The sequence below is a fragment of the Rhincodon typus genome, chromosome 19, assembly GCF_021869965.1.
Source record: "Rhincodon typus isolate 14 chromosome 19, sRhiTyp1.1, whole genome shotgun sequence".
Classification (NCBI taxonomy): domain Eukaryota; kingdom Metazoa; phylum Chordata; class Chondrichthyes; order Orectolobiformes; family Rhincodontidae; genus Rhincodon; species Rhincodon typus.
The window spans coordinates 5,496,945-5,512,793 of NC_063350.1; the positions used below are offsets into that span (position 1 = coordinate 5,496,945).

General features: G+C 44.8%; 1 protein-coding gene across 1 annotated transcript; it reads left to right on the plus strand.

Moving 5' to 3' along the window:
• Positions 1–2,844: 2,844 nt before the first annotated feature.
• LOC125485470 (syntaphilin-like) lies at positions 2,845–15,618 on the plus strand. Its single transcript, XM_048608425.1, has 4 exons — positions 2,845–2,910; positions 8,337–8,552; positions 12,751–12,900; positions 14,634–15,618. The coding sequence occupies exons 1-4, from the start codon at positions 2,870–2,872 to the stop codon at positions 15,616–15,618; spliced, it is 1,392 nt and encodes a 463-aa protein (XP_048464382.1). The 5' UTR covers positions 2,845–2,869.
• The last annotated feature ends 231 nt before the right edge of the window (positions 15,619–15,849 follow it).

The window sequence follows — 15,849 nt, forward strand, 5'->3', positions numbered from 1 at the left end:
GAAGATGCCTAATTCAGTCCTTTTTACCACCATATCCACAATAATTGACAGCCAGATGGTAACCGTCTGCATGTAGCCCTCCAAGGTGTCAGCTAAGCTCATCATTATTACTCAGTCCAGTTTACAGCCAGTCTCTCAAATCCTTTAATGGCAGATTCCTATAACTGATTAACCAATGCTTTTCTGGTCCCATTCGCAGGAAATATTTGCAGGTTGTGTGGTGATCTACAACAACTGCATTACTATAGCGACTTTAACATGATAAAATGTCCAGCAATATTTCACAGGAGCATTGTCAAAACAAACTTTAACACTAAGTAACAGATACAGAGCTGACCAAAAGCTTGGTCAAAGGGATAAATTTCAAGAATTGCTGAATTGCTAGAGGATAGACACAGGCTTTTGGACTTGATTCTAACTGTTGGTAGAACATTGTCTTAATGCTTTTTATTTAAACCTCATCAGAGATATGTCAAATTGAGATGCTTGAAATAGTAAAGGGATTTAATACGTTACATACAAAGAAACTATTTGCTACATGGGGAATCCACATGCAGGACCATGGCGAAGTTAACCCACAATGGTAGGAAGTTAGAAGCTCATTTTTCACACAATGAGAATGTCTGCCTGAAAGGCTTTGGGCACTTTGGACAGTTGAGGCCTTCAAGACTGAGATTGTTAGATTTTTATAGAGTAAGGGATCAAGGAAATGGAAACAGGATGGGAAATGGAGTGGACCTACAAATCAGCCTTGACCTAATCGAATGGTGAGGCAGAATCGAAGACGCACCTAGCCTGCTTTTGTTTTTATGTTTTAAATAAATACATTCATAGAAAATTGGCAGCATGATAAATCCAGTGAATCTATCAAAGTAAACCCACACTGATAATGGCTGCAGCTTCCTGACTAAACATTTCCTCTTTCCCTTGCCTCCCAGCAGCCACGTAATCTCCTGGGAGAGACAACACAAGAAAGAAAAGACTGCCTGGTACATACAACAATGTTATCTGCTTCAGGGCCCTCTACATTTCCAGGGATACATCCTACATAAACTACTGCACTGGACAATCTCCCCTATGTGCTTGTAATGGAGAGAGGGAGCACACCTTCTGCTCCTCTGAGAGGGATGTTGGTTTCTCTAGTCAAGGAGAACCAAAAGAGGTTGGGGGATTGGAGCAAGGGGGTGAGGAGGGAGGTATGGGGTGGGCTGGCGTGGGGGTGGTGGGAAGAGGGAGTGAGTAATCACAGCAGGAGCTAGTGTGCCCACATGACAGGAAAATAATTGTACATCACTTCTCAGTGTGGGTCAGCTAACTTGAGTTTTGCTGTTTAATCACCAAAATATGATGTATATCTAACTATAGAATTGGAAGGAGGAGCAGCAAGGTTGTGATTGAGCATTTACCAGCAGAATCATTTTCCTTTAAATTTTCAGCTATAGTATGGTATACAAAATTGGCCTCAGCACCCAAAAAGGGAAAGAAGAAAGAAAGGACTTGCGATGATGGAGCATACTTCACAACTGTAAGATGTCCCAACATGTTTTACAGTCAAAGAAGTATTTTTGAAGCATAATCAACAATGAATTTTTGCAAACCAGCAGTACTATTGTAGGCTTGCACCCTCAAACTATCACTGCCCCTAGACAAGCTGTTCCAGTACAGTTACAACATTGGCATCTACCAGCAATGTCTTGCCACCGACAGCAGTTCAGATTTAGTGTGGCCATTTACTGCCCCACCAGACCACTCGCAATCATCAGCAAAGTGATGGAAGCAGACATCAACAGTAGCAATGGCACAGCAATAACCAGCTCACTGATACTGTCTACTGCTTCCAGACTGGCTGAGTTACTCCAGCAATCTCTGTGTCACTGATATACAGTTTGGGTTCCACCTGGGCCCCTCAGTCACATCACTACAGCCGTGATCCAACATCTCTGCAGGAGTTCCTCAGGGTAGTGTCCGAGGTCCAACCATCTTCAGCTTCTTCTTCAACGACCTTCCCTCCCTCATAAGGTCAGAGGTGGAAATGTTCACTGACGATTGCACAATGTTCACTTGGTGAGTGGAAGAAGTGAGTTTGGTAGGTCCAAAGACCTCTCATGCCTCAGATTTCCTCAGACCAGATAAATGTGAGCAGACTGAGGAAAGACTGCAGTAATTAAGACCAGCAGCATATAAAGTATTAATAAACATGAAGACAACAAATACTTGAATCCCAAGTTTCTCCCTGTCCATCTGTACCACTGCCACCTCCCCCAATCTGCCACATCCATAGAAACACCTCTGTAACCAGGAAATTTTGGACCATGTCTGGGATTGACAGAGGTCAGCAGCGACAGGCATCATGTTGCCAAGGTAACAGCAGCAGATGATGGATCTCCTTTAGAAGCCAGGAGCTGTGTGCTCATCAATCTTCCCAACTCTCCAAGAATGCACTGGAGTTTCCGGGAAATAAAGATTACTCTCTAGGACACTGCGGTAACCAAACCTATGGGGATAGAAAAGACATCTGGACAAGAAAATAATTGTCCGCTACTTGTTTATTTTTGAAAATGTCTGCTTGTTCTATAAGAAGTGGTGATTTGGACAGAAGGCTGTTTGAATGGCAGTAAAGAAGTATCTGATTGGCTTCTGAAAAGCCATTTCATTTCTCTATTGCCTATGGGAACTGTGAGGACTAGTTGGTAAGTTGGGTGACTTGTGGCAAGGAATGTGGGAATGGGACAGTTAGAGAGGGAAGTCATTGGATGAAAACTCCTGGAATATATTCAAGCAGAGCTCAGTTGCCAGGTTTCAGGACAATCTCCTCAACGTGACCCTTTTATTTTCTCAGGATCGCAGTTGGTTCATTGCAGCAGCCATCATGTCTGGATCAGGAAGCAGACGATTCCCAGGACCACGAAGGTACAGCTTACCCAGATCACAGGGTATTAGAGGGGGTCAGCTGATTAAGGGAATTTGTTACACATAGAGGGAGTTCAAAAATGGGAGGCCAGAAATACAAGGTGGTCACTAATAAATACATTGAGCACCTCAGAAGAATGATTACAATCTGAGACTTTGTTCCTCAAGGAGCAACTGAGAAAATGAGCACTGCTGCATTTAATGGCCAGCAATTATTGGCCATTCCTAATTGTCCTCCAACTGACTGATATTGACTTTGACATGTCTTTACATAGGGCAATTAGAAGCCAACCACATTGCTGTAGGTCTGGAGTTACATTAGGCCAGGCCAGGTAGGGTCAGTCCCTCCCTAAAGGACATCCACAAATGAGATGCTCTCCACCCCTCCCCCCAGATAATTAACTGACCAGGATCTTATCAAATGGTGGAGCAGGTTCAAGGGACGGAATAGCCTACTCCCACCCCTAACTCAGATGTTTGTATCTTGCATTGTCACCATTACTGAGGCTGGATTTCAATTCCAGCTGGAATTAATTCAAAATTTGATTTACTAGATGCCGTGGGGGGATTTGAACCAATGTCCTCAGAACACTCCCCTCAGTCTCAGGATTAATTCTCAGGACATTACCACCGCAACACTATCTCCGAATGCAGTAGTGGCTGGTGTTGGGAATCAGTATCAGGTGTTGGGAATCTTCCTCTCCCTGTGATCCCCATCTTTGTGAGAGGTGCATGTCTCTCCTATTTTTAAGTAAATGAAGTGGACATGGACTGAAGATGGGTCCACTGCCTCTGGAGCAGACCCAAGGTGTCAATGGAGGTGGACTGATGGCAAGGTCAGGAAGCAAGAAGGCTTTCCTCCATTTACTAGGTCATTGGCCCAGTCGTAATTGTGACTCATAGGCTCTATAATCCTCATCCTACTCAACCCCTCATTCCTCTCTGTCCCATCATGTCCAGGTCATATTTCCCATGGATCCTCTGTACCCAGTCTTCCAGTATCTGCAATGTTCAGCCAACAAGAAGCCTGGAATGTCTTTGAGATGCTCCTGAAACTGATGCAATAAACAATGATGCTTTGAAAACTGCCAGTGAAAGTCCACTCCTCTTACAATCTCTTATAAGTGCCAGTCACACACAGCCATTCATTGTATGAATGGCAAAAGCTTTAAATAACCTCATACCTATTAATGCTGTATATAAAAAAAAGGCATTGAAAAGACTTCATACAAGAGCAGGTTATCACAAGGTAATAAAAATGACAATGAAACAAAGCTAGCACTCTTTTGAGTTAGATAGATAATGAGGCCATTTAGGTTTATAGTGAGGCCATCTGGCAACTGTAGCAACAGCAAAAATCTAAACAGATGACCCAACATCTGTTTTTCCATGTGGCCTCATTATGAAGGTAAAAGTGCTCCAACTAGACAGAGCATTCTTGCGAGAATCCAAGAGGGAAACATTACAGTCCTTCTGATTGTTTTTCAATGATCTGTGCTGGCATATACACTGTGATTGGCTGGTGTATTTATCAGTTACTATAAGGTTTGCAAGTATTGTTTAAACATTCTTGAATAGAAAGACTTTTTAACTTCCCGGCAGTATAATTCTCTTATAGAGGCCTTGTAGCAGAGTGGGTAATACCCCTGTCTTTGAGCCAGAATCTTTGGCTTTGAGTCTTCCCCCTGGGATTTGATGACCAAATGAGTTGTGTTCATGATGTAACTACTACACACATGTTTAAAGACTCCATGCAGAGGTTCTTACCATAGGCTTAACTTTGTAGCAAGCATTCCCCTTGCTTCAAACAATAACGGGAAAATGAACACTGTAATTGTAACAAACTGTCAAAGCTGTTTTGTCTGTGAAACTGTAATACCATAAGATACAGAAACCGAATTAGGACATTTGGTCCATCAAGTCTGCTTCACCACTTGATCATGGATGATTTCTTTCTCAACCCATTTTCCAGCCTTCTCCCCAAAACCTTTGATCCACTTACTTATCAAGAACCTATCCATCTCTTCTTCAATGTACTTAATGACTTGGCCTCTAAAGCCCTCTGTGGCAATGAGTCCCACAGATTCACCACGTTCTGGTTGAAGATATTCCTCCTCATCTTAGTTCTAAAGGATCATCCCTTCATTCTAAGGCTGTACCTTCAGCTCCTAGTCTCCTACTAGTGGAAACATCTTCTCCATGTCCACTCTATCTAGGATTCTCAGTATTCTGTAAGTTTCAATCAGACCCACTCCCATCCTCCTAAACTCCATCAAGTACAGTCCCAGAACCCTCAGTCTCTCCTCGTATGATAAGCCCTTCATTCCCGGATCATTATCGTAAACCTCCTCTGGACCCCCTCCAAGGCCAGCACATCCTTCCTTAGATACAGGGCTCACAATGTTCCAAATGCAGTCTGACCAGAGTCTTATGCAGCCTCAGCAGTATATTTCTGTTCTGGCATTTGAGCCCTCTTGAAATAAATGCTAACATTGCATTTGCCTTCCTAACTACTATCTGAATTTGCCTGTAAACCTTAAGAGAATCCTGAACTATGACTCCCAAGTCCCTTTGTGCTTCAGATTTCCAAGGCCATTCTCCATTTAGAAAGTAGCCTATGCCTCTATCTTTCTGACCAAAGTGCATAAACTCACATTTTCCTATATTGCAATCCATCTGCCACTTCTTTGCTAACTCTCCTAGCCTGTCCAAGTCCTCCTGCAGCCTCCCCACTTCCTTAACACTACCTGACCCTCCACCTATTTCTTCTGTCATCTATAAGCTTAACAACAATGTCCGTTCCTTCGTCCATTACTGTATAATGTGAATAGTTGTGGTTCTAACACGGACCCATGTGGAACTCCATTAGTCATCTGGCTACCATCCTGAAAAAGACCCCTTTAACCCTACTCTCTGCCTTCTGACAGAAAGCCAATCCTCTATCCATGCCAGTACCTTGCCCCTAACACCATGGGCTTTTATCTTATTTAGCAGTTTCCTGTGTGGCAACTTGTCAAAGGCAGTTTGGAAGGCCACTGCTCTGCTTTGTCTAACTTATTCATGACCCCGTGAAAGAATTCTAACTGACTTGTGAGGCATGACCTCTCCTTGACATATCTGTGCTCACTTAGCCCTACTTTATCATGCACTTCCAAGAACTCCGCAATCTCATCCTTAATAATAGACTCTCAACTCTTACCAATGACCAAGGTCAGGGTAACTGGCCTATAGTTTCCTATCTTCTGTCTCCCTTCCTTCCTTCCTAAACAGAGGTGTTACATTAGCCATTTTCCAGTCCTCTGGGATCCTCCCTGACTCCATTGATTCCTAAAAGATCACCACCAATGCCTCTACAATCTCCTCAGTGATTTCCTTCAGAACTCTGGAGCGTAGTCCATCTGGTCCAGGTGATTTACCCAGCTTCAGACCTTTCAGCTTCCCCAGCACCTTCTCCTCAGTGATGGCCACTACACTCACCTCTGCCCCGATTCTCTTTAAGTTTTGGTATGCTGCTGGTGTCTTCTACTGTGAAAACTGATGCAAAGTACCTGTTCAGTTCCTCTGCTATTTCTTTGTTTCCTATTACTGCTTCTGCAGCCTCATTTTCCAGTGGTCCAAACTCCAATGTTGCCTGTCTATTACCTTTTATATATCTTAAAAAATTGCCATTTTCTTTCGTAATACTAGCTAGCTTACCCTCATATTTCATCTTCTACCCGCCCCCCCCCATTGCATTTTTTCAGTTGTCCTGTGCTTGTTTTTAAAAGGCTTCCCAATCCTCTGGCACACACTAACCTTCGCCACATTGTATGAATCATAGAATCCCTACAGTATGGAAGCAGGCCATTCGACCCATCCAGTCACACTGACTCTCCGAACAGCATCCAACCCAGACCCACTCTATCCCTGTAACCCTGCATTTTCCACGGCTAATCCACCTAGCCTGCACATCTTTGGCTGCCATGGAGTAATTTAGCATGGCCAAACCACCTGGCTTAATCACAGAATCCCTACAGTGTGGAAACAGGCCCTTCGGCCCAACAAGTCCACACCGACCCTCAGAGCATCCCACCCAGACCCATCCCCCTAAAACCCACCTAATTTACACATCTCTGAACACTATGGGCAATTTAGCATGGCCATTCTACCTAGCCTGCACATCTTTGGACTGTGGGAGGAATCCAGAGGGAACCCACGTAGACATGGGGAGAATGTGCAAACTCCACACAGACAGTCACCCGAGGGTGGAATTGAACCCGGGTCCCTGGTGCTGTGGGGCAGCAGTGCTAACCACTGAGCCACCATGCTGCCCATGCTTGCACATCTTTGGACCGTGGGAGGAAACTGGAGCACCCAGAGGAAACTCATACGGTATGCTTTTTCTTTTGCTATTTTTCTGTTCCTGACTTCCCTTATCAGCCTCATCCTGCCCTCAGTATGTTTCTCCTTCTTTGAAATGAATTTCTGCTGTGCCTCCCAAATTTCTGCCAGAAACTGCTGCCATTGCTGCACCACTGTCTTCTCTGCCAAGCTCCCCTTCCAACCAACTCTGGTCAGCTCCTCCCTCATGCCTTTGTAGTTACCTGTACTTGATTGTAATACTGTTACATCTGATTCCAACTTTTCCCTCTCAAACTGCAGGGGAAGTTCTATCTTATTATGGTCACTGTCCCCTGGGGGTTCCATCACCTTTTACTCCCTTATCAAGTCTGCCTCATTACACATCACCAAATCCAGAATTGCCTGTTCGTTAGTGGGGTCTACCACAAGTTGCTCCAAAAGCCACCTCATAGACATTCCATGAATTCCTTTTCTTGGGATCCACGACCAACCTAGTTTTCCCAGTCCATCTGAAGATTAAATTCCCCCATGATGAGGGAGTAGTGCCTTTATTACATGCCTTTTCTATCTCCTGATTTACCACCCACAAAAGGCTTGATGTGCAGTCTGTTTCCCCTTTGTACAATCAGCATTTTTTCCTGTAAAATTAACGAGTACGATTTTGTAAACAAATGCTGTGCTGTGCAGAGCCCAGCTTGTCATATGCGGGATGCATTTGGCTACCTGTTCGATGACCTTTATGAATTTCCAATTCTTAACCCTCTTTATTTCACCACTAATAATGACTAATTTCCATCATTTAATATAATCCCAGAGATTTCTGTTGTGTTTAATGTGAAGCAATGGAGAATGCCAGTGGAATAATCTCAGGAGAAAACGGGACTACTAGTTTGACTGGAGAATTACTTAACACCTCCGGTCATGATGAGATACTTTGCAGATTGCAAAATAATTGCACTCGGCAAATTGTGCAGTGGGGAACTGTGTCCTTGGCGCTAAGTGATCTGGGTTAAACTTGTTGCAGTCTGTATTCTTGCTGTTAACAGGGGATGGGTTCTGATTGTCAATTTACCCCCTGTCTCTAGTCGTGGTGTCCATGGGAGAAGTGGCTTCTCCTCCCTGTTTAAGTCAACACTGACCCCAGCCTCGGCCTCAGCGCAGCAGGAGACGCAGCCCCTCCTCCAGCCGTCCAGACGCACCTCTCCGCCAGTCAGACTACGGGACAGCTACGCGACATCCTCCCTCAGCAGCAGCAGCAACTCGGGATCCTACAAAGGCAGTGACAGTAGCCCCACTCCCAGGTAATTCATCACCTTCATTCACCAAGGGAGGGAGACAAAGAGCAGGAAACTGCAAGCCAGTTATCCATAGGGAAAATGTTAAAAACTATTACTAAAGAGGTTTTGCAGGGCACTTACAAAAATTAAAGGTAATCAGGCAAGGTAAGCATAGTTTTGTGAAAGAGAAATTGTATTTAACCAACTACTGAGGTCCTTTGCAGAAGTAGCACGTGCTTTGGATAAAGGGCAACTTGTGGATGTAGTTTTTCTTAAATTCTCTGGTAGGACATGGGTGTCGCTGGCTGGCCAGCATTTATTGCCCACTTAGATTTTTAAAAAAATTTGATAAAGTGCCACATCAAAAATTCTTGTGGAAAATAAAGGCTCGTGGTATAGAAGGTAACACATTGGCACGGATTGAAGATTGGCTGGTGAACAGGAAGCAGAGAGAAGACATAAATGGGTCATTTTGTGTTGGCAAGCTGTTACAATTGGTGTGCTGCAAGGATTGATGCTGCAACCTCAACATTCTGTTATTTATGTGAATGATTTTGATGAAGGGACCAAAAGTAGATTGTTAAATTTTCTGATGACAATCTGAAATAAAAACAGAAAATGCTGGAGAATCTCAGCAGATCTGGCAGCATCTGTTCCAGTTTCGAAGAAGAGTCTTTGGACTTGAAACATTTTCCTCAGACTCTGCCAGACCATTTATGTTCAAATAGAAAAGTAAGTTGTGAAGAAAGCATGGGGTGATGTATATAGGCTAATTGAGTGGACAAAGATGTGGCAATTGGAGTAATAATGTTGGAAAATTTGGAATTGTTCATTTTGGCAAGAAAAGTTAAAAAAGAAGCATGCTGACTAAATGGTGACATATTGCAGATCTTTGAGATGCAGAGGGAGCTGAGAGTCATCGAGTCCTGCAGCACGGAAATAACCCTTACAGCCCAACTTGTCCATGCTGACCAGGTTTCGTAAACTAAACCTATTCAATTTCCTTGCATTTAGCCCAAATCCCTCTAAACCTTTCCTGTCCATCTACCTGTCCAGATATTTTTCAAATGTTGTAATTGTACTTGTCTCTACCACTTCCTCTGGCAGCTTGTTCCAATTGTGCACCACTCTCTGTTTGAAAAAGTTGCCCCTCCAGTCCCTTTGAAATCTTTCCTCCCTCACCTTAAATCTATGCCCTGTAGTTTTGGAGTGCCCTACCCTGGGGGAAAGACCTTGTTTTCACCCTATTCATGCCCATCATGATTTTATACTCAGTCTGCTACACTCCAGGAAAACCAGTCTCAGCCTATCCAGCCTCTCCTTATAATTCAAACTTTCCAGTTTCGGTAAATCCTTGTAAATATTTTCTGTACTGTTTCCAGTTTGATAACATCTCTCCTATCGCAGCATGACCAGAATTGTATGCAGTAACTCCAAGCGTTGCCTGTTGTACAGCCATAACATGACATTCCAACTCCCCTACTCAATGCTCTGAAGGCAAGCGTGCCAAATGCCTTCTCCACCACCCTGTCTACCTGTGACACCACTTTCAAGGAACTGTGTACCTGCACCTATAGGTGTCTCTTTTCAACAACACTCCCCAGGGCTCTACTATTAGCTGTGCAAGTCCTGCCCTAGTTTGTCTCACTGAAATGTAACACCTCGCACTTATCTAAATTAAACTCCATCTGCCATTCCTCGCCCATCGGCCCAGTTAATCAAGATCCTATTGTACACTTCGATAACCTTCTTCATGGTCCACTATACCATCAATCCTTGTCATTATTTAAGGAGGGATGTAAATGCATTGGAGGCAGTTCAGTCAAGGTTTATTAGACTAATACCTGGAACAGGCAAGTTGTCTTTTGAGGGAATGTTGGACAGTTTAGGCTTACATCTGCTGGAGTTCATGAGAGTAAAGGGTGACTTGATTAGAACATAAAAGATTCTGAGGGATCTTGTCAGGGTAGATGTGGAGAGGATGTTTCCTGTTGTGGGAGAATCTAGAACAAGGGTTAACCATTTAAGAATGAGGAGTAAAAACCGAAAGAACTGTGGATGCTGTAAATCGGGAACAAAAACAGAAGTTGCTGGAAAAGCTCAGCAGGTCTGGCAGCATCTGTGAAGAACAAACAAGAGTTAATGTTTCGGGTCCAGTGACCCTTTCTCAAAACTTCCGAGGAAGGGTCACCGGACCCGAAATTTTAACTAAGAATGAGGAGTCTCCATTCAAGACAAAGGCGAGGAAAAGCTTTTCATTCAGAGGGTTATGAGTCTCTGGAACTCTCTTACTCAAAAGGAGGTTGTAAGCGTCATTTTTGAGTGGGCCTGATATGCTTGCTTAGTTCCTGTGGCTCATTTTACAGTAATGATGAGCGGTGGTTTACCATGAGACACGGTTTATTATCATTTAAACACAAGATATATACATGTAATTCTATGAAACGTGTCTTTCCCTCTAATTTCCTGAGTAACCTTACTGTTCTTAAATTACAATATTCTCACATGGGTTTAAAATCTGCTCTGGAAGCTCAAGCTGGTAAAGATGTTTATACTACCCGGTTACAGCTGGCGAACTGAGATTAAGGCTGTTCCTCGAGCTCCCATGGTTCCTGCTTCTTGTGATGATATTGTCTCTGGAATGTCAGTCCCTCTGATGGGAGAGGCTCCTTTAAATGCTTCCCCAAGTACAGTGGCTTACTATCTTTTACTATGTCGGCATGGTGACCGACATACAGAATCCTCCTATGTAGTTATAGCAGTTTGATACAGCAGTGTAACTAACAGAATTCAGTTACATCTTGTGAATGAGTTTCTATCCCACAGTGGCTGCTACAAAAGACAGTATTAGATATTGTAATTTCCCAATTGATTGCACTGACTCTAGGAGCCGAGCTGTCTCAGAAAACTGTTCGACCGAAACTCCAGTCTGTTGTTCCATCTGAGACCTTGCAGCATTGTCTCATCAATACCTATTCAATGTAATGTATCAAGGTAAATGGCTTGCATATCTGTCTGGCCTGATCCAATTTGACAGTGAATTCTGCCATCTTCCTGGCTTACCCTGCCATTTCCCTTCCCAGCATGCCGTTCAGCTGACCCAACTTTCCCAGCGTGCTGAGTTAACAAGGCGTAGAGCTGGATGAACACAGCAGGCCAAGCAGCATCAGAGGAGCAGGAAGGCTGACATTTCGGGCCTAGACCCTTCTTCAGAAAATCCCAGCATCCTATCGCTTTCCCAGCATGCTGTTTAGTTGGCTAATGTTGCTTTTATTGTCCCAAACGAGCTGGCATTTTATTTAAATGGGAATTTCCACTACCTACTGGGGGGAAGCAGAGTTTTGGATATTTCTACAATGGGGTAGGTGGATTTTTGGTTATCAAGGAGGTGAAAAATTATCAGGACGGGCAATAAATGCTGGCCCAGCCAGCAATACCCACGTCCCTCAAATGAGTTTAAAAAATGGAGCAGGTGGGAATGTGGAGTTGAGATTGCAATTTAATTTGCCATGATCTCATTGAACAGCTGAGTGGATTCAAGGGACTGAATTGTCTGTTCCAGGCCACGTATATGAAGGTGGGGTTGCTGCTGCTTTCACTGGCTTCATAACGGGTTCCTACAGCTTTGTAAATCACAGGGACTGCAAAAAAATAGGTGTGGTTTACAGAGACAACAAGGTGCAGGGCTGGATGAACACAGCAGGCCAAGCAGCATCATAGGAGCAGAAAGGCTGATGTTTCGGGCCTAGACCCTTCATCAGAAATGATTTACACTCATGTTAGCCTGGTCTCTGGCTAATTCCCTCCTCTCTAGATTAAGAATGTGGTGGATTCGAGCCCCAGTTCGGAGATCTGAGCACATCTTCCATGCTGACATCTCCAAGGGAGTGCTGAGCAAGTACTGCACTATTGAAGTTCACGTCTTTGAGATGAAATGTTGAAAACTGGAGGCCATGTTTGCCCTGTCAGGTTGATGGAAGAGACCCTCAAGGATCTAATACATAGAACAGTAGTTTCCTGGTCAACACTTAACTCTCAACCATCAACAGTGACAACAGTTCAAAAGTGTTTAATTGGCTGAAAAGAACTTTGTAACATTTTGAACACATGAAAGGTGTCCACAAATACAATTTGATCTTGAATAAATAGCTTTCTGGTGTTTGTGTTTCTACAGGTATGACTTCATCCTCTGTCACTTATTGTTTCTCAATTTGCTGTGCAGACGTTCGAGTAAATATTTGTCCTGCAGTGAAAACCATGGGATCAAGCCACCAACTCCAGAGCAATATCTGACCCCTCTGCAGCAAAAGGAAGTCTGCATCAGACACCTGAGGGCAAGGCTAAAGGAGACGGAGGAGAAGCTGGATGAAAGGTATTGCTGACTCAGGATTGTGTGAGAACTCAGTAATATTGTAGCACACCAAATTGAGAGATGTGAGCTAGTGCTGGGGGGGGGGGGGGGGGGGGAGGTGGGGGGGGTGGGGGGGGCAGGGGTGTAGGGTGGCGACCAGCAAAGGATGACCATCAATGGTCAGTACAGGCTGGCCCCAACTGGTCAGTACAACATGACCACCACTAGTCAGTACAGCATCAGTGCCAGTGGTAATGATCAGGCACTGACTGATATTAAAGGCTGGTCAAATATCCAATGTGGGTTTCAAATACCAGTTTCACAAATGAAACTAGACAACAGTTATAGGAAATCGTAAGGGTAAAATGGAATTATTAAGTGATCAATTTTCTAGTGAATTCACCAGGGAGAATTTAATGCACATACCAAGTTTCAATACCTACTTTACCAGCAATACAAGACCTTATTTACAAATAAGGAGGGTGTTTTAAAATTATTCAACAAATAAATCCAAATAAAACTCAAAGTCCATACATAATGTCTCACTGGATATTAAAGTTAGCACCTGAGAAACTGACTCTAATATTGAGCAATCACTTTTAAGAGTCAGTCAATAGCAGACTAGTGGAGACAAACTAACATCTGTGGCATATTCAAAGAGGGGGATAGAAATCAGATGGGTATCTCTCACCTGCGTCAGAGACAAATTGCTTGAACATATTGTTCATTCTCATGTCATGTAGCACTTTGAAGGTCACAGTATCCTGCAGGGTAGTCAGCTTAGCTTTTAGGTCAGAACACCTACCAAAAGACAGCTTTTACAGCCTGCCCAGGACCTGGTTTCAAGTCTCAAAAGGTTTCACTGACATGACAAGACTGGATTTCTCAAAAGCCTTTGACAAAATTCCTCATGAAAAGTTCTTATGCACACTTCACTGCTGTAGAATCAGGGAGCATTTTTCCATTGAATCCAGTACTTCATCACCAAAACAGATTAAAAAGGCTGGTGGGATCATTCTCTCCTGGAGGCGTCATCTGTCTCTTTCTCTCTCTCTCTTTCTCTACCCCCGCCCCCCACTTGCCCACTTCTCTCTCATGTGTCTCAGGGAGCTGTGTTGGGACATTTACACTTCTTGATAAACATAAATGATATTGCCAACAAGTTTAAAATAACAGGGTGTGACTATCTGCAGATTAAAAGGTAAAGTAGTCCCAAAGGACTTGTCTCTCATTAGAGAGAGTTGAGAGTTGAGCCTCAGGGTGATCAAATGAAGATGTTTGAAATGATGAAAAGGTTCAATTGAACAGATACAGAGAAACAGTTTTCACTGGGTACGAATCCAAAACAAAGGGGAGCTGAACCAGACTGAAGTCATTCAGAGTGTTTTTTAATTAACACAATGGGTAGTGGGAGTTCTAACAAATTCTGCTGTATGAGATTATGAAAAGTTCTGCTGTATAAGATTATGAGAGCTGGGGACAGTTTCAGGATTACGATGCAGTTTTGTCAGCGGGGGAATTGAGGGGTACGGAGTAAAGCTGGATTAATCCTACCAGTGCACCACAGCCTTCTCAAAGGCAACTAGCAATAAATGCTGGTCCAGTCAGCAATAGCCATGTTCCATGATTGAATTAAAAAAATACACTCGCCATGACGTGACGTGGATCAGGCATGAGGGGCTGGATGTATTCCTCCTAGTCTCGAATGTAACGATTGATAATGAGTATCTAACATGCCCTTGTGGTTTTCACAGGGGTGGGGAGGTGGAGGATTTGAAATTGCAGCTGTCAAGGATGCAGGAAGATTGGATCGAAGAGGAGTGTCACCGTGTGGAAGCCCAGCTCTCCCTGAAGGAGGCCAGGAAGGAGATCAAGCAGCTAAAACAGGTGATCGACACAGTGAAGAATAACCTGGTGGAGAAGGATAAAGGCATCCAGAAGTATTTCATTGACATCAACATTCAAAACAAGAAGTTGGAAACTCTGTTACACAGCATGGAGTTGGCGCAGGATGGTGCTTCTCTGTCTGCCGCTGGCTCTCCAGCCCGGTCTCTGACCCACAGCTCCACCTACACCAAGCTGAGTGAGCAGGGGCCTGAGCTCCTGCTCCTTGATGGCACTGATCTTCCTCACCGTGGCTCCCTCGCCTCTGGGATCGACCGCGCTGCAGAGGCTGCTGCCCTCGCAGCACCATCCTTACTGCGGGAGGGATATGGGCCATCAGCCAGGATCCAACTGGGCACTGTCCGCGAGCAGGGCATCCAGACTGACTTCTCCCCCTGTCATCCTGACCTGGAAGTGATAGCGGAGAAGGTCCTGAGGTCAAGCACCTTTGACCCTGGCGGCCTCACCGCGGGGGCAGAGGATTTGAGACCGCTCCCTGACCCACAGACACCACAGACACGACAGACCCTCGATGGGAGTCCCGATCTGCGGCTAGTTCCTGTGGAGGCAGTGCCCGAGACCCCTGGAGCAGGAGTGCCACAGGTGCCCATCCAGCCGGCTCTGGATGAAGCTCCCGGTCAAGTAGCACACTGGAGCCGGTATTATATTGTGGATCTGCTAGCGGTGACAGTACCTGCAGTACCTACTGTTGCCTGGATTGTCAGCACCCAGCGAGGCAGCTCGCAGCCTCTCTACAACATTGGGGTGTTGCTGCGCAGCTGCTGTGTCCTGGCTCTGCAGTCCCTACGACGATACAGCACCAATCCAGCTTCCCCAAACCACCCTCCATCCTAGCCCCAGATCACCATCCCCGGCTGTACCCACACATACCCACACCCTCACCCACACCGTCTCTGCACCACATTACGCCTCCCACACCTCGACTCTCTCACCCCCTCACCTCACCGCCCCACACCCCCACCTCCTCACCCCATCACCCATACCATCCCCACACTCCCTCACCTCACCCCATCACCCCCTCACCTCACCTCACCGCCCCACACCCCCACCTCCTCACCCCATCAC